Raw genomic sequence first — 27,885 nt, forward strand, 5'->3', positions numbered from 1 at the left:
TTGACCCTAACAACCTAGCAGTCACTGTCCTTTTGTCTCATTAAAAGTAAATGTATAACATCATCTTAATGAGCTGTGGCTGTATAGTTGAGTAAGGAGGTAAAGTTCAGAGCAAATGCAAGAATTAGATTCTGAAGCATTATAAACATTACACAGACGTGTTTATTTCTCTGGTTTGACAGCAGTTTGATAGTTTTACACTGGGTATTATCAAAGCATCAGCTTAAGCATTGAGTTACTCTCTTTTAAGCAGCTTTTTGGCTTTTAACACAATTAGTCTGACAATTATCTGTCTCTGTATTGCTTTAAAAAGCACACTGATTAATATGCAGAAGCCAGCATGAGCTATATATCAGGGTAAGTGCATGCATTTCTCATACAATAGCAGTTAAATGTGACAGTGTGAATGGTGGTTTCTGTCTGTGTCTGGTAATATATATATCTATATTGTATAATAACCAATAAAAATGATCTTACAGACAAAGACAGTTTATATTGCATTGATTGCATTGGAAAGATGAGCTTTACTAGCTGCATCATTTCTATCCTGAACCCATAAATCGTGAAGATGATTTATGGTTTCAGACACATTTGTTTCTGAACATATGCAGCTACCGTTACCAGACAGTTAGCACAGTGTAAGACAGGAAACAGGGGGAACAGGCTAGTCTGGGTTTAACCAAAGGTAACAGGACATTTAACTGATAAGTTATACCCTGATTGTATAACACCTAGAAAAACTAACATACTGTGAGTTTTATGAATTGATTACAGTTAGACTAACACTACCTAAGTGTTTCACTGAAGTTTCACTCTAAGCTAAACTAGCTAGGTGTTTACATAACAGAAATACACTATATGGACAAAAGCTTTAGGCCACACCTATTAATCTTTAAATTCAGGTGTTTAACATCAAGCACCTAGCCACGCTGTCTCCCATTACAAATATTTGGGAATGAACATGTTGTGATAAAGAGCTGAATGTGAGTTTGATCGGATATTTCTATTGCAGGAAGTCCCTTCCTGAAGTTTTTCTCCACCTAGACATTACACAGTCAGCTGTAGTATTATTGCACAGAGGAAGTGTTCAGGAGCCACACGATGTAGCAGATCATATGAAGTTAAAGAGTAGTGCATGAAAGTCGCCAGTGCTCTGCTCGCTCAGTAACTGCAGAGGTCCAAATGTCCTCTGGCATTAATATCAGCACAAGCTGGGAGCTACATAACGTGAGTTTCCATGGCTGTGCAGCTCCTGTAGGTGTAATGTATATGTAGCCCTGCACTTTTGTCCATATAGTATACATAAGAATATTCATTGTTTGTACAATGGGAAGAAAACTTAAATGTAGAATAGATGTATCTCTCAAAATGACAAAGCATTCCTTTAAAAAATGACAACCATCACATCACAAAATTAAATAGAAGGACACAATAATGGATAATCAGAGTCTCTTACACACAGAGTAGTAGCGTTATCTTCATGGCTTGTCTCGTTTGATGATGTAGAGAAGACTGGTTATTTTGAGCACAACTTACTTGCAGCACTGTTAAAAGAGATTTAAAATATTAGAAGGTCCGGGTTGTAATCAGTCAGTCTCTGTACTCCACGCATGTATTCTGTGCGTTACCTTTACGATTTTCCTCCACCTTGAAACAGCAGCAAGAAGAGCAGTGAGGCCAACAACCACCAGCCCAGCTATCATGGGCCCCAGTGGGAACTTCAGGGTTTTGTCTGTAAAAATGAAGATTAAAACATTAATAACCAAGCCACAATATCATGCACTGATTTTTATAATCCACTGAACAACTTAATGTGGAGATGTGGCTTGGGTAGCATTGCAGAGTGCTGATCTTGTGAGCTCACCTGTTATTGTGACTTGGAAATGCCTGCTGCTATCGTTATACATAGGAGAGTCCACTGTGCACGTGTACATGCCTCCATGCAAGCTTTTCTTTACTTTGTTGGCTGTCAGCTGACTTATTAAGCCATTATTAATCACAGAGAAGCCGTCTGCTAGTAGATCCACCAGGCTTCCATTTAGTGACCATGTCACAGAGGAGACAAGTGGATTGGCCCTTGTGTCACACTCCAAGACAAGGTCAGCCTCCTCTTCAACTGTAACTTCCACTGTTCCAGAGATATTTGGGGCAACTGAAAAATGATCAGTGCAAATATTAATGCTTGTGAGATTATTGAAGTAACTTTTTTCAGATAGATGCACATCAACTTAACGCAAGTTACGCGTTAAACTAGCAGCTACACTGATTCAAACTGGAATATTCCATGACCAGCCTGTCATCAAAATTTGCACAGGTATGTTGGGTGTGTTGGTATCATTCCATCCCTCCCTCCTCTTAAAATGGACATTCCCTGTTAAAGTGCTGTTGTTATGCAGGAATGTGACCACAGAACAACTAGTTGCATCCAGAGGGGAGACTGTGTGCAGATGAAATCTTTTCAAAAACCCAGATGTCAGTTTACTATAAAAACCCAAACGTTGTCCTCATGATCACTGATAATCCTGGACAAATCAGGGCTAGAATAAAGATGGGATCGTGGTCAGTTCCTTCCAGTCACGCTTCCTGCAAGTCCACTTGAATGGTCCATGCATAGTTTGGTGTTCTCCATGGTCGAGACTAGTGACTCCACTAGGACTACTAGTATAACATGTTAAAGATCCACATATTGTGGTGCTGTACTTTTTCTCTGAGAGCAGTGAAAAATATATGAACTAACAGGTAATGAGCCCTACTTTGGTTGGTCCTTTGGTTTAAAACCTGTTAAATCCCAATGACCCCAGTACTGGGGGCAAGATGGAAAACATCTGGTTTCACGAGATGTCCTGCCACATCTGTTTTTAAAATATAAACATTTGTGGCATCCACAGAAAAATCTGAATGTTTTGTGAGCTCAAGGCTCAAAAACATTTTCTACGATCACCAAACAGAGCTAAAACAACATATAATTAAAGAGCAAGTAGACATGTAGCAAAACTGCATGTTTCATCACGCTCCAACCTAATTTCTCTGAACCAGCAGCAAAACAAGACCAAAATTATGCATCCCACTTGAAAAACATGATGAATTTTGTCTTACCTTTGCTTTCTTTCTTTCAAAACAAATCCACATAAAAACGCATTTCCTGAATACCTCCGTCTTTCAATGTGCTTTGTGTTCTGCCTTATTTGCTTGTTTACACACGGATAAATTACAGCCTACGGCAGCATATTTTCTTCTATATTCTGTTTTATAGAATATAACCCCTCCCTGTCCAGGATGTGCACATCAGCATCACTGACAGGGTGGCTGCTGGCCTGTAGGCCTAAACAGACTGCAGAGTCCTGGCCTGATGATGTAGCTTTTCTGTGTTGTGTCATCAGCTTAGAGGTTGTTTGATTTCACTGATGTATAATTTTACAAAAATCCTCCTTGTACTTAAACACATAGACTAGATTACTCTGTTTGTACCGGAGGACCCGATCCTTGGGGTGGAGCAATTTTCTGACATAGCATGTTTTTTGGTTTGAAAACCACAGAGATGCATTGTTTAGAGAAAATGTGCCTCAGGATCACCAAAAGGTTTTCGTTTAGGCATCGGTTGTACTTCTCTCCTCAAGTATTCTTTAGGCGACTTCCCAACTGGTCAAATGTCCAACTGGGAATGCCACATTTACCCAGGGCCGTTTTGATACAATGTTCTTCTGCTTCCGTACCCGGCATGTTTGCGAGGATGTCGTTTGCTCTGTGTTGTAGTGTCCTGATGACAACCTGTTTATGCTCCAGAGTATGATGACAATCAAACCTTGAGTACTGATACATATTAAAGATCATAAAACTGAACTCACGCCCCGTTATCAGTCAGTGTGATAGTTTTGGTCATTATGCAGTTATACTGTTTCTGATTCCTAACTTGGCTAAATATGCAATTAATCTAAAAGTGATTCAGTATTGGCCGGCAGTATTAATGTAATAATACAATAAACAGATCAGATCAGAATTCTTTAAAGGGACTTACATATGACATTCAGGGTGACAGAGACTTGATCTGTGGAATTGCCTTTTTGGTGGCAAGTGAACTTGGCACCATTATCTTCATAGATCGGTGTGACACACAGACTGCTTCTACCCTTGTTGTTCCCTTCCTTCAGAAGAACCGCTGCATCATTCCTGAGCCAGACCAGCTCTTCATCAGCTTGAGTAGCATCAAGCGTACAAACCAGTGATACGGGTTTGTTGAGCTCTGCCTGTATAACACGCTCATCGTTGAATTTAGGTACAGACTCGATTTCAATGGCTTTAGGATGGGGAAGAAAAGGAAGTTGAGTAAGATCGGGGAAGTAAATCTTGACAATATAAACAGAGACAAGAAAACTGATTGAGATACGTTCCCTGTGACCAGGTCTTTCTAAAACGACAAACTTACCTAAAACGTGCACTGCATAGAGGAAGAGGAAATGGAAAACTGCGGCTCTGAGGATAAACTTCATTTTGCTTTGCCTTCAATGAACCTGGAGGAAAGGAAGAGATCATTAGAAAAAGCACTGGTATGCAATTCATTTACAATTTTAAGCTAAAGCATTACAAGTTTTTTCAGATGTGGCATACCACCAGACCCCGCATTCTGTTGTGTTCTTCATCGAGAGGTAGTAAGACCACTAACCATTTACTTAACAGGTCAACCAACAAACCAAAAATACGTTAAACATTAGTCTCTCGGAATTTTAGCCTCAGATTAAATTTACATTCCAGATGACCAAAGTGCAAACATTTTCTCCTCTGCACTTCTAAAAAAAAAAGAAAGCCATCAAAAAACTTTCAACTTATTTATCCTTCTGTAACCTTAAAAAATAACTACCTGATCTGAATGACCTGAAAATGTCTGTGTTACACAGGTTTTAAGCAGATGAGCTGCTGTGTTAAACTGTTGACTGGCTGTTCATTTACAAACCTGGTTTAAAAATCAGTTAGCATCAAAATATCTCAAAATCCATCTACAGAAAAAAAAGGGATTTTTCTGATTTAAGTTTAAATCAGACTATTTCCAACTCTGGCAACCAGAACTTTATGACTCAGAAAGGAAACACATTTGTTTCAAAACACTTTTTTTTCAGCATTTGTTAGATATTAAGGACAGCTTTAAAAATCCTAAAAAAAACTCTCCGGATTTAAAACTATAAGAAAGATTTTAGGAATTATACTATAAATATATCTAGAAATGTTTCGCATTCTGAGATGAGTTTGACGAATTTACCTGACGAAGCTCGTGCCTTGTCTGTGTTATATGAGGGTCTGAATCACTGTTTTAACCTGGATCAGCTCCTAGTCTGTACTTCGCAGGTCCCTTTTTATAACTACCATCTCGTTCAAAATGCCTTTCTTATAATAGTATTTACCTTCATGTCAACACCCTTTAAATCCTCCCACCCATGACTTTTTTCCATCTTTTATTGTGGACACTTTTAACACAAGGAAAACTTTTATTGGCTGTAGCCATTACAATGGCACTAAAACTAAACTGGGTGTGTGTGCCAAGTTAAAAAACACCCTTTTTAATAGTTTAATTTTTTTTTTGCCGCTTTTAAATACCCTTATGACATCACAAACCCTTAAAATCAGTGGTTGGAGGGATTCAAAATTAAATTAAAATTCTTTAAAATCAGTGTACTTCTACACATTTATTTATGAAGCAAGTTACAATGCAAGCCCATTAATTATTTCTAATACCATAAAATTATACAAAATATATAAATTACTTATACATTAACAAATGTTAATGAAACGTGAAATTTGAATTGTAACAGAAATTTCAAAGACATGGGTTTACTGCTCTGTAACAAGCTAATAATTCAGGGTTGCCCTAAGTTTTTTTTTTTTTTAAAAATCAGCATTTCTGAACCAACTGCTGGACCGACAACAACAAAAATGTGCTAATTTAATGACCATTTGTGAGGAATGGAAATAATGTTACTATCCTTACTGATAGCTTGTGAAATATGCTTAGCTAAACTTTGCTTCGAAATTCTCCACTGTTTGCTGAGGCATCAATTTTGATGCTTCAGCAATTTAATTTGTTAAGTCACAGTGCTGTGCATGCAACGTTTGACTCCAGTGGGAGTAGACATCTAAAAGTAGCTTTAAAGCAAGACCTGCAGCAGACACACTACACCTAGTTATTACTTTACATCAGAATTAAATCAGAACTCAAATTTAAAGCAGGAAAAAGGCCAGCTTCCTCTCCCCTTTATTCTTGCGACTTAGCACATATGCTAAAGTGCAAGTTGTAATAATAACCATCGCCTTCACGCTTGGACCTTCTTCATTCATATATTTCACCACTGCCAACACTGTACTTTTTAATCTATGACAGATTTCTGAGCTCGCTCTTTAAGAAAGCCTTATGTGTTCACACAAAGATCAAAGGTTAGCTGCAATTGCAACACGAACAGAGGTGTAAAAAGATGCTCTTTATGATGCTGTTGCGCAATTGACTGGATAGCACACTATGGACAGGAAACACTTTCTATCCATCTGCAGGCAAACACACACACACACAGAGAGACAAACACACACACACACACACAGACACACACACGCACACTTTTCAGCTCTACTGTCTAAACTAATTTTTTAACTTCTGACTGAGCTCATGGCCAGGTTAAAATCGGTTTGATCATGTGGACATGATACGTATTAGGTGTTCATTTCCACACTGTGCCTTTTTGGTCTCTTCTTAATAGTCAGTCGACTATAAAGACTAAAGTCAAGTTATCTGTAAATGCTTGTGAGTAAATGTTTGAGTTGTAGAGCGGTCAGGTTTTTGTGCTCATGTGACTTTGTTGATTTATGTGACACGAGGAAGGACGACTCCAAAAATCATTAGTCAAAGTCCATTCAGAGGGAGCTGCAATCAATGGCTAATACCGGCACACACACACACACACACACAAACACAAACAGCATGACTGCCCTGCACCAATTAGTCAAAGCCTGCAGAGCAGATGCCATCAAAATTCCTTGTATACACTGAAAAACAAGGCATTCCTCATCAGATTACCACTGAGCCCTGCAAGACCACTCAAACGCGCAAGTAAACCCACACGACAAAATATGCCATGTAACATATTCACAAAGCACGCACTCGTACACTGCACATAGAGCAAATACTCAAACACGTTGCATTCCCTCCCCCAACTTCAAGACACGTTTGTCAGCCCTGTTTTGATCCTTGTATCAGAAAGGTCTTCTGTTCTTTTCCAATCCCTACTCCAGCCGTCACCTCCCATGTTTATTTTCTTTATTTTGTTTAATCTGTTGTTTCCACCACCACCCCCCCCACACACACACACACCCAAAACCACATAATTTAATCAATAACTTCTAAGAAGTGCATGTGTCGCACTTCTAAACCCAGATAGGCCAGTTGCCCCTCTTACCCTTGCACTCTCTTACCCCACTCCCTCCCTGCCACTCTCGCTCCCTCCCACCAGTGCTTTCTAACTTTTCTCCCTCCTCTCTCCCGTCTGTATTCTCTTTCTGTGTTTGAATGGAGAAGCTGGCTTCACCGGAACCAGCACACCCTTTGCCCGGTGCAGGGCCCGTTGCTGAGGTTTCTGTTGCTAAGACGGCAGAGCCTGTGGAAGACGAGGGTGCATCATGGGTGAGATCCAAACTCTTTGAGTGTGGGTGCATGAAACGCTTGCTACCGCAGGCTTACAGAGAAGAACTCTACCAAGTGTTACGACTCACAGGCCCACTGGTGAGTAGCGGAAAGTGGTCTTCTTGTTCTTCTTTTCCTTTTTAGTTGGGGGATCCTATGATTATAGTACGTACAGTCAGCACACTCCTGCACTGCAGAATTACTGTTTATAGTACAAGTTTACATAATGCAGTGAAACTAGTCACTATATCTCAAATATAAACTGAATATACTGCATGCCTAAAAAAGTGAAGAAAAAAAATGAGGTCTATACTGACTGAATATTAATGCAATCAAGTCTGTGCCTTGTGATTTCACAACGCTGCTTTGCCAAGTACTGATAAGTCCCCTGGACACAGTTAATGGCAATAAATCGCTGTGGTTTCACCGTACCAGCAAATTATTAAAGTCCTTCCTTCTGCTTGTTTCTACAGCTGCTGTCGCGGATTCTGAACTTCCTCCTGCCATTTGTTATCACCATATTCTGTGGTCACATTAGCAATGCAGCACTGGCTGGATATGCACTGGCCTCAGCGGTATGTACAGTACTCCTTTTCAGAACAGTTTATTTTAGCACCACTGCTTTGTCTACTTATAGTGGGTTGTAATGGTAGTGCATACTGGAGGTGATGCTGGTTTGCCTACATCTACATCTCAGCAGAGTGACGTAGCCAAGGAGCAACCTCTGTGGATGAGTAGCCACTATGGATGGCTCCAAAAGCAATTAAATTCACCAAAATTAACCATATTAAAATAAAGCATGGTCGAAAAAAACAAAAGCAAAACTTTATAGCTTATGCATCTTTTCGGAACAACTATACAGGAACTTTATTATAACTTATTTGCAAAGCAGAGGTTCAACTGCTATTTTGTTCACTGAGTGCAACAGAGGAGACAAATCCACGTGGTGAAACAAAGAGCAGAGGACAGCAGCAAAATAGCTAATAACTCTTATTACTATAGTGGTTTCTATAGTTAATTATATGAGAAATTCAATTCAATTCAATTCAATTCAATTTTATTTATATAGCACCAAATCACAACAAAAGTCGCCTCAAGGCGCTTTATATTGTACAGTAGATAGCACAATAATAAATACAGAGAAAAACCCAACAATCATATGACCCCCTATGAGCAAGCACTTTGGCGACAGTGGGAAGGAAAAACTCCCTTTAACAGGAAGAAACCTCCGGCAGAACCAGGCTCAGGGAGGCGGCCATCTGCTGCGACGGTTGGGGTGAAAGAAGGAAAACAGGATAAAGACATGCTGTGGAAGAGAGACAGAGATTAATAACAGATATGATTCGATGCAGAGAGGTCTATTAACACATAGTGAGTGAGAAAGGTGACTGGAAAGGAAAAACTCAATGCATCATGGGAATCCCCGGCAGCCTACATCTATTGCAGCATAACTAAGGGAGGATTCAGGGTCACCTGGTCCAGCCCTAACTATACGCTTTAGCAAAAAGGAAAGTTTTAAGCCTAATCTTGAAAGTAGAGATAGTGTCTGTCTCCCGAATCCAAACTGGAAGCTGGTTCCACAGAAGAGGGGCCTGAAAACTGAAGGCTCTCCCTCCCATTCTACTTTTAAATACTCTAGGGACAGCAAGTAGGCCTGCAGAGCGAGAGCGAAGTGCTCTAATAGGGTGATATGGCACTACAAGGTCATTAAGATAAGATGGGGCCTGATTATTTAAGACCTTGTATGTGAGGAGCAGGATTTTGAATTCAATTCTGGATTTAACAGGAAGCCAGTGAAGGGAAGCCAAAACAGGAGAAATATGCTCTCTCTTTCTAGTCCCTGTCAGGACTCTTGCTGCAGCATTTTGGATCAGCTGAAGGCTTTTCAGCGAGTTTTTAGGACATCCTGATAATAATGAATTACAGTAGTCCAGCCTGGAAGTAATGAATGCATGAACTAGTTTTTCAGCGTCACTCTGAGACAGGATATTTCTAATTTTAGAGATGTTGCGCAAATGGAAGAAAGCAGTCTTACATATTTGTTTAATATGTGCGTTGAAGGACATGTCCTGGTCAAAATGACTCAAGGTTCCTCACAGCATTACTGGAGGCCAAGGTAATGCCATCCAGAGTAAAGAATCTGCTTAGATACCATATTTCTAAGATTTTCAGGGCCGAGTACAATAACCTCAGTTTTATCTGAATTAAGAAGCAGAAAGTTAGCGGCCATCCAGGTCTTTATGTCTTTAAGGCATTCCTGCAGTTTAACTAATTGGTCTGTGATACCTGGCTTCATGGATAGATAGAGCTGCGTGTCATCTGCATAGCAGTGAAAATTTATGCTATGTCTTCTAATGATGCTGCCTAGGGGAAGCATGTATAATGTAAATAGAATTGGTCCTAGCACTGAACCCTGTGGAACACCATAATTGACCTTAGTGTGTGAAGAGGACTCTCCATTTACTTGAACAAACTGGAGTCTATTAGATAGATATGATACAAACCACTGCAGCAGAGTACCTGTACTGTTTGACAACTACTCTTTCAAGGATTTTTGATATGAAAGGAAGGTTGGAGATTGGCCTATAATTAGCTAAGACAGTTGGGTCTAGAGATGGCTTTTTAAGTAAAGGTTTAACTACAGCCACCTTGAAGGCCTGTGGTACATAGCCGTTTATTAGAGATAGGTTGATCATATTTAAGATTGAAGAATTAATTAATGGCAGGACTTCTTTGAGCAGTTTTGTAGGAATGGGGTCTAAAAGACACGTTGATGGTTTGGAGGAATTAATTATTGAAGTTAACTCAGAAAGATCAATTGGAGAAAAAGAGTCTAACTTAACATCAATGGTACTAAAAGTAGCTGTAGATAATATTACATCTGTGGGATGATTATTGGTAATTAATGGTAATGAGAAAGTAAAAGGAAAATCAGAACTGGCGGCTGCCAAGGCTTTCCCCTCAGCCTCCTAGTAGATGTGACAAGTGGTCTAAATGGTATAAATTTGAAAATCCTAGGAAACGACCTATAACGTTGAGGTCGAGGTCAAAGATTTTTAGTAGATACACCTATGGTATGAATTTGAAACTCCTGCTTCATCTCATTCTCGAGTTATCGCATTCACAAACTTGGGTGTCCGCGCTGCCTGCACACCTGCCCACCTGCCCACCGAGTGGATAAAAATATCCCATCAGCCTTTTACAGCTGAGGGGTAAAAAAATACTGAGTTACTCGGTTTAGCCTATCAAGCAACATTTCTAGCCTGTTCCTACATACACAAGGCATGAAGGATCGCTGAATGGTTCCTATGAAGCAAAACTATAATTTGTCATAGGCTTTAATTGTACCTGGCTTATTCATAGTGTTAATGCAAAGCCAATAATGTTTCCTTGTTTTTAATGTTCTACCAATCACTGCATGGCTTCAGTATCTCTTTTCTATGTTGTAGTAATTTCATTAGGCCATCATAGTTCAGCATTTGTTGTCTCAAACTCCAACGTAATCTTCTAGTCACCACTTTTTCACTTGCATGCATGAACCCAACACAGTGCTCTGCCTATCAGGTAATTGGAAATAGCAAAGAAAATTGGACTTTATGCATCTTTAAATCATATGCTTTGGCCTACACAGTCACCAGATTTTAGCCCTGAGGAACTATGAGAGATTTTGGACTGATTTCTTTAAAAACACCAAAGAAGGGAATATCTTCTAAAAAAAAAAGGTGTTCCATCGCTCATGTAGAGGTGCAGAGTACTTTCATGTTTTTGCCTTTCTGACTGTACTTGAGGCCAAACACTTCACTTTAAGTTTTTTGGGGTTCACTTTAATATGTTACCCATTTTGTAATTTATGTTGGGTTGTTTTGGCTCTCATGTGCACAACCTTTCTGACTGTAATTGAAACCTTTTCAGTTCAAGATGGCGAGGCACTAATCGGATATCCAGAGTTTCTGAATGTGGCTTATTGCACATTTAAAACACAACTGACGAAATATTTAGAAAATTCAAACTTCTACTAAGCACTGGTTAATATCAACTAATGAATCATGCACATTCTCTTAGGTGGGGCTGTCGCCTGTACTCTAACTAAAAAACAACGTTGTTAAGGAAACAAGCACAATATCATACTAGTTCATTATCAAAAACTAAATCTCATGCGTTTATGAATTTTAAGAACATAAAAGTCATACTGTAAAATATTAGATAGATCTTATAACAAAAAAATATGTTTTAAAGCCGACTAACTGCACTATAAAAACAAAACCCCAGTAGGTCATGTCACTGTCCGAGGTGCTGAAGCGACAAGGAGATAGGCAGAGAGTAACCGGCCTAGAAAAATATCTACTTACTCACCTGTCCTCGCAGAGGAAGGACTTTGCCTTATCCTTCATTGTAGCTCCAGCTCTCGTGTAACAGAGGGTGCCTTTACCAAGTGGACAGGAGACAGGTGTTTCCTTTCTAGCTTTTTGTGCAGGAACAAGTTGTTATCTGGTCCAAAGCAGAAGCAAAACTCAATCATCCACCTCAGTGATAGTGCTGTCCTTTCAGCTCAAATGCTGAAGCTTGTTGAACTTGCTTTGATTAATTAATGAATACTGTGTTGTATTCTCAGGGATGTCAAACTCATTTTACATCATGGGCCAAATACAGCACACTTTGATTTTAAGTGGGCCAAACCAGTGACGCTACACTTTCTTAAACTATACATTTAATCCTTGAGACATCTTAATTTAAGAAAAAGAAGTGCAATTTCAACAGTACGTGTCAGTTTTCCTACATAACAGAGAAATGCTGGTGTAGTAAATGAAAGCACAAATTTTTGGATTTAAATTGAAAAAAATGAATGTGTAAAGTTACAGAGAAAGTTCAAGCAGCTTATTGCCCAGGTTGTCCTATAATTACAAAAGAGAAAGTTCATAGAAAATATTTAACCGTGGAACCACTGTAAAAACTACAGTATACTATTAAAAAACAGGATCTTTTCTGTCATTTATTTGCTTATCTTCTACTCAATTACTTTGGTGTAGTATGAATGGCAGTAGGTAGTAGGAGGTCTTTCTCAGTAAGAAATTTTTAAAGATTATGTAAAGATAGTTAAAAGTACAAAATGTATACCCTCTAGCTGTCCAGTGGGCCGGATTGGAGCCTTTAATTATGTTTGAGACTTGTGGTTTAGTGTTTAAAAGTGAATGAACTGTAGTTGCTCTATCATATCTTTGATTAAGCCAGCACTTTTTTGTTGGCAGTGTGTGTCTGTGGTGTTAGCCACTTGCTCTGAAATGGACCTAATACGCCAAGAATGTAGTAGTTAATGCTAAGTGTTCTGCTAGCATTATATCTAACTTGGTAAAAGTTTACACTACCTGCATAGTAGTCCACCTCCTTCTGCACGGCATGCCTGCTCCTGGCCTGCTATCCCTATCCTCCACTCGGTTATACTGTGATTTGCTGATTTCAACTTGATCCATCCTTGAAACGTTTCAGTCGGAGCTCCGGTTATAAATGACTTCCAGACTCCAGACTGGGTGTGCAATGCATCCACGTAGCTGCCTGACCGGTATAACAAGAGGCAAGTCCGGTTTAGCTTAATGCTCGAAAGTTTCCATCTAAAAATGTCCGAGCTTTTACTTTACCTTTGCCTGTGAGTGCGGTCCAGTCTCAGGGTATGGTTTTGGTTGAGTTTCAGTTAAAAAGGAATATTTTAAAACTTAAATTTTATACAAGCTCCCCTCTGCTAACCTGCTAACTTCCCGCTACTGGTGTGAGGTTAGGCTAAAATCATCAGAGCAGTGGGAATTACTATATTGTGTTTTCTGTTAATGGGAGATTAAGCTTCCTTTCCTTGCCAGTCAGTTAATAATAATTTGTGGAATTGCTACAAAGAAAAATCAAACTATATTTTATTGTATAAAAAAAAAAAATCAAGATTATTATTATTATTATTGTTTAACTGAAGTACAAACAGAGGCTGTAGTTACTAGGATCTGCTCCTTTTAGGGGTTGTCTGAGCAAATCATCTGCCTATCACCCCATCACTAGCATCCTCTTCTGCACACCAACCCTCTGCATGGCCTCCTTCATTGCATCCATGAATCTTATCTGTGATATTTCTCTTTTCCTCGTGCTTTGTCCAATAGAGTCAATTTTCCTGCTCTGCAAATGTGCAAAACATTTTAGCCTTGCCTCTCTAACTATTTCTCCAAACTACTCAGTCTGAGCTTTCCCTCTGATAGATTCATTTCTAATCTTGTCCTGGCCACTCCCTGTGAAAATCGAAGGATCTTCTTTTTCTTTTTCTTTTTCTTTTCTGTTGGTATCCCTTTTATTTTTGGTAACTAGGTACTCTGCTGGATCTTTTATGTTTGGATTGCTGAACAAATTCAAAGGTTTTTCATTCTCCAGGGACTCCTTGATTAGCACGATTTTAGGACACCTCGTTCCCCCTTCTGATTTATTCAAAAAAATTTGGAACTAAACAGAACTTTATCTATCAAAGCTTTAACGACCTTTGGCTTCATCTGAAAATCACTCCACTGACACGAGGTTACTCACTGTTGTTTCTGGCCTGTAACTTGAAATTAGGGTCACTGAGGTGGAATGTATCAGAGATGAAAACAGCTCCTATTTTGTCTATGTATGGCAGAAAATCAACAAACATTTTTGCTTTTGCATTTGATCAGTCAGAAAGGTTTTAAGCTCTGGGCATATACTCCTAAAACAGTCCAGTGCTCTGTGTTTGCTGAATCACCTGACATCTTTGTGAGGAGCAAATCAAGTTGCACTAACCTTTGTGATGATGTTTATTGTTTTCAAGTTGTGAGCCTGTCTCTCTCCCTTTCTGTGTGCGTGTGTGTCACCATTTTAAAATAGTAGGAACGACCTCTCAGGTGCTTTTCAGTACCTTGCCGGGTGTTGTCTGTCTGTGGACCAAGTTTGTCCACTCAGTACAGGGAGTGCAGAATTATTAGGCAAATGAGTATTTTGTCCACATCATCCTCTTCATGCATGTTGTCTTACTCCAAGCTGTATAGGCTCGAAAGCCTACTACCAATTAAGCATATTAGGTGATGTGCATCTCTGTAATGAGAAGGGTGTGGTCTAATGACATCAACACCCTATATCAGGTGTGCATAATTATTAGGCAACTTCCTTTCCTTTGGCAAAATGGGTCAAAAGAAGGACTTGACAGGCTCAGAAAAGTCAAAATAGTGAGATATCTTGCAGAGGGATGCAGCAGTCTTAAAATTGCAAAGCTTCTGAAGCGTGATCATCGAACAATCAAGCGTTTCATTCAAAATAGTCAACAGGGTCACAAGAAGCGTGTGGAAAAACCAAGGCGCAAAATAACTGCCCATGAACTGAGAAAAGTCAAGCGTGCAGCTGCCAAGATGCCACTTGCCACCAGTTTGGCCATATTTCAGAGCTGCAACATCACTGGAGTGCCCAAAAGCACAAGGTGTGCAATACTCAGAGACATGGCCAAGGTAAGAAAGGCTGAAAGACGACCACCACTGAACAAGACACACAAGTTGAAACGTCAAGACTGGGCCAAGAAATATCTCAAGACTGATTTTTCTAAGGTTTTATGGACTGATGAAATGAGAGTGAGTCTTGATGGGCCAGATGGATGGGCCCGTGGCTGGACTGGTAAAGGGCAGAGAGCTCCAGTCCGACTCAGACGCCAGCAAGGTGGAGGTGGAGTACTGGTTTGGGCTGGTATCATCAAAGATGAGCTTGTGGGGCCTTTTCGGGTTGAGGATGGAGTCAAGCTCAACTCCCAGTCCTACTGCCAGTTTCTGGAAGACACCTTCTTCAAGCAGTGGTACAGGAAGAAGTCTGCATCCTTCAAGAAAAACATGATTTTCATGCAGGACAATGCTCCATCACACGCGTCCAAGTACTCCACAGCGTGGCTGGCAAGAAAGGGTATAAAAGAAGAAAAACTAATGACATGGCCTCCTTGTTCACCTGATCTGAACCCCATTGAGAACCTGTGGTCCATCATCAAATGTGAGATTTACAAGGAGGGAAAACGGTACACCTCTCTGAACAGTGTCTGGGAGGCTGTGGTTGCTGCTGCACGCAATGTTGATGGTGAACAGATCAAAACACTGACAGAATCCATGGATGGCAGGCTTTTGAGTGTCCTTGCAAAGAAAGGTGGCTATATTGGTCGCTGATTTGTTTTTGTTTTGTTTTTGAATGTCAGAAATGTATATTTGTGAATGTGGAGATGTTATATTGGTTTCACTGGTAAAAATAAATAATTGAAATGGGTATATATTTGTTTTTTGTTAAGTTGCCTAATAATTATGCACAGTAATAGTCACCTGCACACACAGATATCCCCCTAAAATAGCTAAAACTAAAAACAACCAAAAACTACTTCCAAAAACATTCAGCTTTGATATTAATGAGTTTTTTGGGTTCATTGAGAACATGGTTGTTGTTCAATAATAAAATTATTCCTCAAAAATACAACTTGCCTAATAATTCTGCACTCCCTGTAGTTTCACAACCATTTAAGACCACTGTATAATGTAAGTAAGCTCATAGTGAAGTCTGTGTTTGAAGACGGGTGTTGCCAGGATGGATGGTGTGACTCGATCTCAAGATGCTTTGCAGCATAAAATATATAAAGGAATGGAGTACATGACACATTTCAGTTTGATGCAACATTAACCCAAGTTTGGCCTTTCATTTTGGTGTGCAAAAATAACTGCCTCTCTTTGACTTGATACGTATTTTGATTGTCAAAGGTTGAAGTGTAATACATTTTTAATTTAAGAATAATTTGAATGTGACAGCAGCCCATGATCTTAAATTAATTTATAATACAACTGCAAGTTGTGGACATAATGAATGTATGAACTGTTTACTAAAGTGTGACTTTTATTCTTCACCTTTCAGACCGTTAACGCGACCACAGTTGCAACAGGCCATGGCCTTGCCTTGGCTTGTGATACACTCATCTCTCAGGTGAGCAAACCACACTGTGTGTGTGCATTATTGTTGCAGTGGTTTTATCCATGGGAAGGTTTTAACTTCACTATGATGGAATCAAATCCGGTTACCGTCAGCATGTTTGTGTTTTGCAGACTTTTGGCAGTAAAAACATGAAACGTGTGGGAGTGATTCTCCAAAGGAGTTTACTGATCCTGCTGGCGTTTTGCCTGCCATGTTGGGCTATTATCATGAACTCTTACAGCCTACTGATCCTCATGCACCAAGAGGAAGAGGTGGCGAGGTAAAATCATGGTTTTTAAAGCTGATATAGCATCTTTGAATATATAATTGGAAAAAAAGGAATACAAATCTATATTTTTAGTTCTGTTGTTGGCATTTTTGTCAGCAGTACTAATACTATTCTGTGCTTTATAGATAACTTCAGCTTTGTATGTGTTTTCACTTAATGTGAAGACACTTTCCCACAATGCTTGTGTTTACAGGTGCACTATTGAGCTGAACTTGAATGATTGTCTTTGTGTTTGCTTCACTAAATGAATATCATTTTGTTTGCTTCCCCTTCAGAATTGCCCAGATCTATGTGATGGCATTTCTACCAGCTGTTCCAGTGAGTTTAATGAACTGAAACTGAGACTCCACTTACCTCCTAACCTTGACTGAGATTATCAGTTATTGTGTACTTGTCAGCTGCACTGTTGCAACATCTACATTTAGTAACACATGTGCAGCAGTTTAATTAGCGCACTAGTATTGACAGCTACTAGTTGTTTAACCCTCATGTTTGAGAATTATTACTGCCAATTTAATTTAGTAAAAAACAAACAAACAACTAAATTCATGTTGTCTTTCTTTCTGCTACAGGCTATGTTTCTGCACCAGCTGCAGGTTGCCTACCTGCAAAACCAGGTAGGTTCATGAGATGAAACAAGTATCCTTCTGGTGTGTAGGAATCAGACAACTTCCAGGGGAAACTAAAACAGAAAGGTCATGTTGTTATGTTGTTAAGTGTGGGATCTACCAAGGAGATATCCTCCTCCTCCTCTTACTAAGAAGTACAGCAAGCACTTGAAGAGGTATACCAGGGGAGTAAACCAGAGGTTGCAGACCACAGCAACCTCTCTGAACAGGGGCCAATAACCATCATAGTGCAGACATCCAAGAATGGATCTCCAGTCTGAATAACTGGCAGCACAAATGAACCAGCTGCTAATCAAGGAGAGACACTTGTAATGGCTAACTGAAGGCCGGACAGTCCTGATCCCCAAGGATCCCAAGAAGGGACCGATCCCATCCAACTACCGGCCAATAACCTGCCTCAGTACCGCATGGAAGCTCCTGTCAGCCATCATTGCAACAACAGGCATATGGCTCAATACATGAGCAGGTCACAGAAAGGAATACCAAAAGGGGGTGAAACACCAGCTACTGGTGGACAAGAACGTTGCTCAAGACTGCAAGGCCAGGCTGACCAACCTGTGCACTGCCTGGATTGGCTACAAGAAGGCCTATGACTCGATGCCTAGAACTGTTCAACATCAACAGGACCCTAAGAGCCTTCATCAGGAACTAAATGGGGATGTTGTGTACAACACTAGAGGCCAACTTCAGCCTACTGAAGTTCAACTTCAAGCCCATAGCACCAAGCCACCATCAAGTGTGGGATCTACCAAGGAGATGCTCTGTCTCCACTGAACCACCTCAGTGAGAACTTTAACAAGACTGGCTATGAATACCAACTACAGAATAGGGTAATTGACAACCACTTCCTCTACGTGGATGACATCAAGCTGTATGCCAGGGATGAACAAGACCTTGATTCACTTATCCACACCACCAGAACTTAGAACTTTATTTATTGCATTGTACAGTTGCCTGCACAGTGAAATTACGTAGCAAAACCACAAAGGTGCAAGAAAGTGACTTGTTTCAAAACAACAATATAAAACACTATGTACACAATATACACAATGCATAAGTTAGAAAAAAAAGGTAGGATGATTATTGCACATTTGCCAGGATATTGCGCAGGAAATTGTTAATAGCAGCAACGTAATGGCTGTATGGAAGAGGTCTGCTCGCACAGGCATACCCACATCCGCACACACCCACACTCACATGCACACGTACACACACTCAAGGTTACCATAAGTAAACAAAGGGGAAGACTGCAGGAGTGGTGTCAGTGTTCTGGTGCATTGAGAGTTCTGACAGCCCACGGGAGGAAGCCGATCTTTAGTCTGTTGGTTTTGCATCTGATGGATCTGAACCTTTCTCCAGACGGCATTATGTTAAATAGGTGGTGGTTAGGATGGAAGTCGTCTTTTAAAATCGCCCAGGCTCTGGAGGGACATCTAGAGCTGGCAATGGAGTCCAGGGAGGGGAGTGGACAACCGATCACCTTCTCTGCAGTTCTGGTGACCCTCTGGAGTCTCTTCTTATCGGCTGTTGTACAACTAGCGTACCACACGGAGATGGCGTGCACCAGCACACTCTCAGTTGTGGCTCAGTAGAAGGACACTAGTAGGTCACTCTGCAGCTGGTTCCATCTCAGAACCCTCAAGAAATGGAGGCGCTGCTGGGCTTTCCACCATGATGTACAGCAACAACATCGGAGTTTCATTTGGACTGGAGAAGTGTAGTCAGATGGTAACAAAGAGAGGGAAGGTAATTAGAACTGAGGGGATTGAACTACCAGAAGGGAACACCACATCTTCCCGAGAAGAACTCGAGAAGATGTGGAGGGGGAAAGTTACAGTGGTCCCAGTGGTAGTCGGAGCACTCGGTGCAGGGACCCAAGCTAGGCAAGTGGCTCCAGCAGTTCCCAGTAACAACATCTGAGATCGCTGTCTAGAAGAGTGCAGTCCTAGGAACAGCAAAGATACTGTGCAGGACCCTCCAGCTCCCAGGCCTCTGCTAGAGGACCCGAGCTTGAAAAATAAAGACTGCCCACAGGAGCAAGAGGGGAATAATATATAAATATTAAGATATTTATATATATATATGTATATTTGCATATATAGACACAGTGTCATGATGTGCCATTCCAGCTGTTTACCCACAATATCAGCTAATATTAGCACAATATTATATATAGCATCCTAAAGCGCCCTTGTAATGTTCAGACTTGTGATTGTCTGTGACAGAAATGCAATCATGCACATACTATGCAATTTTTTGAAATAATTTATTGTCCTTCTTTTGTCTATTTCAACTGCCAGGTCTATTTTTAGCACCAAATACAATATAAACAGCTAATGTGCAGTTTCAGTGAGATCATGTCTTATTCTAGTTTCCACCAGTGTGCTACATTTACCTGAATTTGTCATTGGGAACTTAGTAAAGTAATTCAAGTAAATAAATAATCTTGCTGAAGGAATGGTGGCTCTGCATACTGGATTGCTAATCATGTCTTTTAAAAAATCTTTCAGGGGATCATATTGCCACAGATGTACACAGCGGGAATAGCGAATGTTTTTAACGTGGGCTTCAACTACGTCTTGATCTTCACCCTCAATTTGGGCGTCCTGTAAGTGTGTCACACTTCCTCTTTATGCCTTTTCATTTTTGATGGACTTTTTGATGGCAGCATAACAGATAAAATCTACTAATAAAACAGAAAAAAGCCCTCTGTCACTGCCATGTTCACTACACTGTTGTCCAAAGAGGGGAGTGAGAGGAGAAGAAAATTTGTTTTCTGTTAAATGTGAGTCAGGAGTGCACTGATGTTTATTATTTTTGAAATTTATTTAAGAGAGGGGGGCAGCGTAGGGCAAAGGAAGAAGAAAGTTCTCTGACAGGAGTTATTCCAGCTGGACAAACATTTGATTCATCAGGCAGATGACTCAACCAATCAGGCCTCTGTCTGGGCCCTGTTTCCTATCCTTCACATTTACCAAGCACTCACTCCTACTAATTGTAAAAAGTCTTATCCTCAGCTCATCAGAAACCTAGTGTGCCAAACCACAGTCTTTCTGTTAGTGTTTTGGTCCATGCCTCCTCAGCATAGTCCTGTGTTTGTTAATGTTGTTTGTTAATGGTCATTCCTCTGGCAACCACAGGTATAAATACGTTTTATCATCTGTGTTTTCAGTGGATCAGCAATCGCTAACAGCCTCGCTCAGATCACCCTCTGCCTGCTGCTGTATGGCTACATCAGAATAAGGAAGCTGCATCGAAAGACATGGGGAGGTGAGTGCTACAGATGAATAACGCAAAGTGAATGATGCAGCTTTTCAGTCATTAGTTTTACTGAATTGAGTATTCTCTAAACCTTGCAGGTTGGTCCACTGAATGTCTGCAGGAATGGGGCTCTTACATGAAGCTGGCTATTCCAAGTTTACTTATGGTCTACTTTGAATGGTGGCTCTGGGAGATTGGCAGTTTTCTCGCTGGTGAGTGTTATTTGCCAGACACACAAACATGCACATAAACGGCTGATTACACACACTCATTTTACACATATTTTCTCAAGAAGAAAACAAAAATCAAGCTATTTTTTTCCTTTTAACCAAGCAGTTATCACTATGACAGAACATCTCTACCATGCACAAGTCACAAAAATACAGTGATCATGTCTCAAAAACCCAGATTCAGGCTTCCAGGGTTTCATATGGAACAAATCTAAAGAAAGAGTACCTAATGTTGCTGGTTTGGGCTAACTTGTTATAACTGGTTTCTAGGAAAAAGATTTATCTATAACTAGCAGCATATTATTAACTATGTAATAACTTGACCTTGATATTACTGGTGGTACTTCTGGTTGTCTTTGTTCTTCTATTACTCCAATATTACATTATGCAGCATAGATTAGAATTAGGGTGACTGAACAGAGATGAGCATGCTCATGCTGGAGGTCAGCAGAGTTGGGGAGGAGTGCATATGCAATACTGATAGATCTACATGTAAAGGAAGCAAAGGGTCCAATAACTTTTCTCAAAAATGCATTAAATTGTTGACCAGGGTTGTCTTATCTTTCTGTAAACAAAAATCTATACTCTAATCAGTGGCCTGATAATATTTAGAATCATATTCCACCAATTATACATTATATTACAATGTGCTTATTTCCAGTTAGAATCTGTTCAGTATCAGTGACAGTGTAAATCATTACAGTCAAAATGCTGTTAAAATATATTTACTACTTTGCAATTCTCCCATCTTCTTTGAGGTTATCTCCCCAGATAATGTCCTGGTTTTCACATTTTTTTTTGCAAAAAAATCATGATGGAAAATGGAAAAGTTTAATTCACATGATCTTACCTCACTGTAAAATCTTAGTCTCAAAAGTTTGTGTAAAAATGTTTCGTTCGTGTACAGCAGCAAAACCTTTTATGAATCTCTCTCTAAATCATCTCAGGTTTACTTGGTGAAGTGGATCTTGCTGCTCAGCATGTGCTGAATGAAATAGGAACCATTGCATACATGGTATGGATCAGCCATTTACTTAGTTGAACACAGTCATCTTATTATTTAACAGCAATTCTGCAAAATGCTTACTCTGGTCTGGACCTTGTAGATTCCTTTAGGTATCCATGCAGCTGCTTGTGTGCGTGTTGGGAATGCTCTGGGTGCCGGGGACACCACCGGAGCTTTGCTCACCTGCAAAGTGACCCTATTTCTGTCGGGTATTAGGATATTTAAACATTTCTTTGAAAATTCAAACATACGTAATACATGATAAAATAAGGACACATATGGACTTACATGTATTTTCTCTATAGGAACGCTTGCTATTTGCCAGGGTATTGGTTTTGCAAGCTGTAAGTCAGTTGTTGCCTTCATATTTACCTCTGATGTGTGAGTATCACAGCAACACACACATTCAAGCCTGTAAAATATTATCATAACACTGTTTTAATGCTCTTTTTCTGCTCTCTGCAGCGAAATTGTGTCGACCGTGTCTGAAAACCTCACAGTGCACATATTTGTACAGTTCTTTGATTCACTTCTGGTATGCCTTTTCACAACAAAAAAAATTTCTCATCTCACTTTACAAAGACTAATTCAGAGAGCTGGTTGTGTGGTCAATCAAATCTAACCCTCAACTTTGTTTCCTTTTATTCTGTGTCCCATTTCAGTGTGTCTGCTCAGGGATCCTTGTAGGATCTGGGATGCAGAAAATTGCTGCCATCTCCAACCTGATGGGTTACTACTTCATCGGCCTGCCAGTGGGAATAACTTTGATGTTTTATGCCAAGCTGAGGATATTAGGTAATACTTTCATTCCATTGTAGGCATGTTTCAACAGACAAGCTATAAGTTAAATGCTGTAGTGGTGCAAAGGTTTGCACTTTTGCCTCACAGCAAGAAGGTTTGGTATTCAAAGCTCTCTCTCTCTCTCTCTCTCTCTCTTTTTTTTTTTTACTATAGTTTGCATGTTCCCTCTTTGCCTGTGAGGGCTTTCGGCTGCCACAGCCTAAAGTCTTTCATGTTAGGTCAAAGGTGTAGGTGTAGATGTGACTGTTAGCCCTGTGTTAGCCAGGGTGTACTCAAGCCTGTTTAACAAAGTCACCTGGGATAAGGTGCAGACTCCTGGTGACTGTAACTGGATAAATGATTAAGAAAATTGATGGCTGGACTGATAAGCCAAAATCAAACGACTCAACGGCATAACATGAAAAGAAGTTCTGAAATAGGCTTGAAAGCCCCGAGATACATTCTTTACTTCAGGCAAGAGACAGTCAGGTACACTGTCAGATCAGAACAGGCAAACCAAGTCTGACAGGGAAGACCAAGGACAAAAACCAGGATACCAGGTAGGTTCAGATTCACAGATAAACCTTCATGGAGAAGAAAAGGCAGGAATTCTCAATGCAAAGATAATTTGGCACAGAGACAAGGAACGCAAAATACACAATGGAGAGTGCACAATTTGACAGAGGTCATATGACATTAGGGCGAGACAAGTAATAAAACAGCTGATAACAATATCTGATTCCGAGATTGATCACCAGTGGCACTTAAGTTGCCACATAAGAGCTTGTAGGCAGCAACACTGGGTTTCTAAATGTAACTCCATGTAACTAGATTTCAGTTATTTACATTTAGTTTTGCAGTCTGATCATTTTTAATACAAAGATATCCCATTACCCACAATGCACTTCAGCTGCTGTTGATTTAGGATTTGGATGTATAACCCAGCCTTTAGTATCAGTCTGAGATAAAGAGCCAGCTATAGGTCACACTCTTCACCTGAGGTGATTCAGCAGCTGTTTTGTAACATTTTCCACAAGAGCCGAAAAACCTTGATGTGTAAAACTGGATGGATATGGATATGATTACCTTTAAAAAAAAATTATTAATTATTTATGTTTCTGATTAAATTAAATTCTCATTCACTTAAAAACAGTTGCACACAACACACAATTAAATGTTATACAGTATTGTGCAAATTTCTCATTTCTTAATTTTTGCTTTCAAGGAGTGAGAGACTTGTAATTTTTAAAGTGTTCTTAAACAAATCTGATCAAAATTAATGGAATTATGAACACAAAAAAAATGCCATCAGATTATGATCCACAGTGCAGTGCCGTCTTGCCAGCAGCTTAATATTTCAACACGACAGTGATCCCAAACACTCTGCAGTAAAAGGATACCTGGACAGAAAAGTACATAGTGAAGCACTATCAGCCTGCAATATTATTAAAGCAGTGGAAGAACGCTGGTTTGAGCGCAGAGTCAAGGAGGCCATTTATGTGAAAAGGGAAAGACCATCGCTGAATCAAGGAGGGGGCCTAAGGGTACATCTTTCACCATCTTACAATGCTGTGATTGCAGCCATTCCCCAACTCTCTGTGAATGGTACTCATGGCCATTGATCAATGGTCTTTGATCAATTGGCTTTCATAGTGGTTGTCACAGAAATAAAATAAAATAATACAAGTACCATGGGATTGCAAAGACAGTTGGAAATTCTGTACACAGGCACAGCATCTGAACATGGAAGCACAGTCCAGGTGTGCTGTCTCTACTTTATACGAGCATATGGACTCTACAGCTGTGAATAAGCAGAGTCGACTGTCAGCTTGGCTGTGTCTTTAAAGACCATTGGTATAAGCAGTTTGATAGCTTGATAGCTAGACTATTTCTTGATGTGTTTGTTTGAATTTGTGTTCCTCCTTTCAGGTCTGTGGCTGGGCCTACTTGTATGCCTTTCCCTCGAGACAGTGTTATTTCTGGTTCTGATCTTTAAAATTAACTGGAAAAAAGTCACTCAGAAGGTAAGACACTCATATCTTTCTCTAAAAGCATAGATATTATTTCAATCTTCCAAAAAAAGTATGAATGTAACAGGTGACATTTCTGAGTTAAATCTTTGGAGGTCTGTCAGTAAGTTTTTTTTATCTGTATATCGTTGCAAAATTTATTTTAGTTTTATTCTTAGAACTTTTGCTTTTTTGTTTAGCTTAAATTTTTTCTCACTTTCAAAAAAATAGATAAGACATAAAAGACAATATGTACTCTCACACATCCCAAATACTAATGCATTTAATTATTTTTGTGTAACCTTGTCACTGTGGACTGAACGGATTCAAGGGCAGACAGGGAGAAAGGTGCAAAAGGTTTATTTACAACAAACCGGGTGTACTGAAGGGAGGAAAGGGGAAGGGCAGGGCTCCACAGGGAATGGTGAGGGAAATTCCACACACACTCCTCTTCTGCCACGCCACACAACACACTCCTCTTCACTCCTCTCCATGCTTGTAATTCACACTCACACTTGGGTAGTCCAGGGACGCAAAACACGGATGGAACCAGGGAATCTAGGTACAGAGACAGACGAGAGAATCAACACTAGGAAAGGCACGAAGGAAACACTGGAGACAATTTTACAGCTGGTCAACACTAATGCGACAAGAAACACTGAGCCACCATTTTAAATGGTGGCTGGAAGAGGCAGGAATAATGAGACACAGGTGAGCAGTCGCTTGCAGGTGTTTTGGCTCACCCCACAGTGAGCTCCGCCCAGGCGAGCAAGACAGAAGAAAGAGAGAGCTAGGGAGAAAAACAACAACAAATACCTGTAGCCTGTTCGAGCCGGCTAGGGAGACAAACCTGCCGTATCCGGCTGCTTTAGCGAGCAGAGTAAAGATCTAAATGCCCGGTTGTGCCAAACACATTTGTTTGTCAAGAGTAGCTCTATAAACTCTATATAGTCTCCTTGTTTTTGTCAGTTTCTTTTTATTTTAATTTTTTGTTTTTTTATTGTTATTATTCATATTATTGCATAACAATGCCAGAGCTGACAGGTGAGTAGTAATGTGTTTGAAAACAGCAGGAAGAAAGCAGAGGACTATATCTGTTTTTAGATTGTGGTTTACTTTTGTGGATTTATACCCAAGAGTTACCAGATATTTTTATTTGCTTCTTGAACCTCGCTCTGACATGTTTTAGGCTCAACTGCGAGCTGGGAAGAAGTTATTGGTAGGACCTGGACACCTTCCTGGTACAGGGCTCAATGAAGCGATGCTGCTGGATGGTCCTGTCTGCCCAGACTCAGTAAGTCTTTCAACACAGCGTGTTTTTTGTATCTTGCCATATCATAATGGAGCCACTCACACATTCATTAACTGCATCTTTGCACTGTGAAGGCCCAGTCGGATGGTGGAGAAGCTCCAAAAACAGATGGCTACAGTCCTGTCAACACCCTGGATCAGGAGATGAAAGCTGCTCATGAGGCAGGCATCATCAATACTAATGCAACACCATCTGAGAGGGACACTGAACATAACGAAACCACCAAACCTAAAGTGGTGCTTTCTACCACACAGCTGATTTTCCGTCGGGGAACCACCTTACTGGTTTCGGTTCTTATTTTGATTATAGGTGTTGCTTGTCATATTGCTTTCCCTGTACCAGAGCAGAGTGCACAGAGCAAGGCCAACTTTACTCTGAACTGGGCCAATGACTCCACTCCCACGCCACTGGCTCCACTGAACTTTACACCACACTTCTGAGATATTTTTAACTTCCAAATATTGACTTGTCATGGCTGCATGTAGTAAGTGTTAAATTCCTTCCTAGTTGCACATCTACTCGTAAACCAGGGTTCTTATTTTCTAAAACTGGTGCTACCTTGTGTAGAGAAAAAAAAAAACGTCTCAGTGCTGCACCGCTGAGCAAATCCACAGAAAGCTGGAAGCAATATCAAATGAGAGGGAATCTGGCAGGATTAACAAAGGTCTTGTTACAAAGATCATGTTTTAACCAGCTCAGAGCTGAGATTTCTTAACTGGAGCAACAAGGTAGGTTACAAATCCTCACAGGAAAATCACGTGGGCATCAAGCAACAGATGTTTTCCCACAGATAGCTTTTTGTTTTTCAACCTGTTCTTGACTTGATTTACATGTTGCACTGTGAGATGTATATCGCAGCTTACTGACCTCAAATCATTCTCTCATTTTTTTTAACTTGAAGATTGACTGTAAATATGTGATGCTAAATTTTACATGTCTGTAAGTGAAATATCATCGTCACATAGTCTTTTACTGTTGCTCTGGCTCTGTTTATTTTCAGAACAGAAGTGAATAATAAATAATGAGCTATGTGTCAGTGGAATACATCACAGCCTCTAGTCTGAACTCTATTTTTTCTTTACAAACAAAACACGAAGACTCATATACTAATATGGAAAATAACCATAGTTCCTTCTCTTATAGATGCACTACTAATAACTGCAAAGTAACTATCCTTTAAATAATACACTATATACCAAAAGTATTTACTCACCCATTCAAATGATTGAATTCATGTGTTCCAATCACTTTCATGGCCACAGGTGTATAACATCAAGCACCTAGGCATGCAGACTGCTTCTACAAACATTTGTGAAAGAATGGGTCACTCTCAGGAGTTCAGTGAATTCCAGCGCGGTACCATTATAGGATGCCACTTGTGCTACATGTCCAGTTGTAAAAATATTCTATAGTCAGCTGTTAGTGATATTATAACAAAGTGTAAATGATTGGGAACGGCAACTCAGTCATGTAAAATCACAGACCCGGGCCAGTGGATACTGAGGTGCAGAGGTCTTTCTGCAGAGTCAATCCAAACTTCATGTGGCCTTCAGAGTAGCTCAAAAACAGTGTGCAGAAAGCTTAATGGAATGAGTTTCCATGGCCGAGCAGCTGCATCCAAGCCCTACATCATCAAGTGTAATGCAAAATGTCAGATGCAGTTATATAAAGCACACTGCTACTGGACTGGAGTGATGAAATACAGTTCTCCACCTGGCATTTCGATGTATGAGTCTGGGTTTGGT

The 27,885-nt window shown here is 40.1% G+C and overlaps 2 protein-coding genes across 5 annotated transcripts; one reads left to right on the forward strand and one right to left on the reverse strand.

The window, feature by feature from the left end:
• Positions 1–142: 142 nt before the first annotated feature.
• Positions 143–13,421, reverse strand: tmigd1 (transmembrane and immunoglobulin domain containing 1). Of its 4 annotated transcripts, XM_039618777.1 has the most exons (8): positions 13,291–13,421; positions 13,021–13,207; positions 12,011–12,145; positions 4,424–4,508; positions 4,016–4,294; positions 1,865–2,152; positions 1,629–1,732; positions 143–1,544 (listed from the first exon to the last, which is right to left on the reverse strand). In XM_039618777.1, exons 4-8 carry the CDS (start codon positions 4,485–4,487, stop codon positions 1,533–1,535), a joined length of 747 nt encoding a protein of 248 aa, XP_039474711.1. In that variant the 5' UTR covers positions 4,488–4,508; positions 12,011–12,145; positions 13,021–13,207; positions 13,291–13,421; the 3' UTR covers positions 143–1,532. The 4 variants fall into 4 exon arrangements, with proteins under 4 accessions (XP_039474711.1, XP_031610021.2, XP_039474713.1 ...); XM_031754161.2 differs by lacking the exons at positions 12,011–12,145; positions 13,021–13,207; positions 13,291–13,421 and adding an exon at positions 5,252–5,369; XM_039618779.1 differs by lacking the exons at positions 12,011–12,145; positions 13,021–13,207; positions 13,291–13,421 and adding an exon at positions 4,606–4,633.
• slc47a1 (solute carrier family 47 member 1) lies at positions 7,503–27,191 on the forward strand. The gene is made up of 17 exons (XM_031754136.2): positions 7,503–7,756; positions 8,131–8,232; positions 16,568–16,636; positions 16,756–16,904; positions 17,189–17,231; positions 17,486–17,530; positions 20,053–20,150; positions 20,715–20,812; positions 20,902–21,015; positions 21,981–22,048; positions 22,140–22,248; positions 22,345–22,420; positions 22,505–22,574; positions 22,702–22,834; positions 24,749–24,843; positions 26,018–26,122; positions 26,215–27,191. The coding sequence occupies exons 1-17, from the start codon at positions 7,544–7,546 to the stop codon at positions 26,578–26,580; spliced, it is 1,953 nt and encodes a 650-aa protein (XP_031609996.2). The 5' UTR covers positions 7,503–7,543; the 3' UTR covers positions 26,581–27,191.
• The last annotated feature ends 694 nt before the right edge of the window (positions 27,192–27,885 follow it).

This window comes from Oreochromis aureus, linkage group 10 (assembly GCF_013358895.1).
Source record: "Oreochromis aureus strain Israel breed Guangdong linkage group 10, ZZ_aureus, whole genome shotgun sequence".
Lineage (NCBI taxonomy): Eukaryota > Metazoa > Chordata > Actinopteri > Cichliformes > Cichlidae > Oreochromis > Oreochromis aureus.

What these genes read in the sequence shown, in the direction of transcription:
- tmigd1 (XM_039618777.1), bottom strand. Translation starts at nt 4,487, where the DNA reads ATGAAGTTTATCCTCAGAGCCGCAGTTTTCCATTTCCTCTTCCTCTAT. An exon ending in TGTCACCCTGAATGTCATAT is followed by an intron (nt 2,153 to 4,015) that starts GTAAGTCCCTTT and finishes ATCATTTTTCAG; the next exon opens with TTGCCCCAAATATCTCTGGA. An exon ending in TTTCCAAGTCACAATAACAG is followed by an intron (nt 1,733 to 1,864) that starts GTGAGCTCACAA and finishes TCATTTTTACAG; the next exon opens with ACAAAACCCTGAAGTTCCCA.
- slc47a1 (XM_031754136.2), top strand. Translation starts at nt 7,544, where the DNA reads ATGGAGAAGCTGGCTTCACCGGAACCAGCACACCCTTTGCCCGGTGCA. An exon ending in TACGACTCACAGGCCCACTG is followed by an intron (nt 7,757 to 8,130) that starts GTGAGTAGCGGA and finishes TTGTTTCTACAG; the next exon opens with CTGCTGTCGCGGATTCTGAA. An exon ending in GATATGCACTGGCCTCAGCG is followed by an intron (nt 8,233 to 16,567) that starts GTATGTACAGTA and finishes TTCACCTTTCAG; the next exon opens with ACCGTTAACGCGACCACAGT.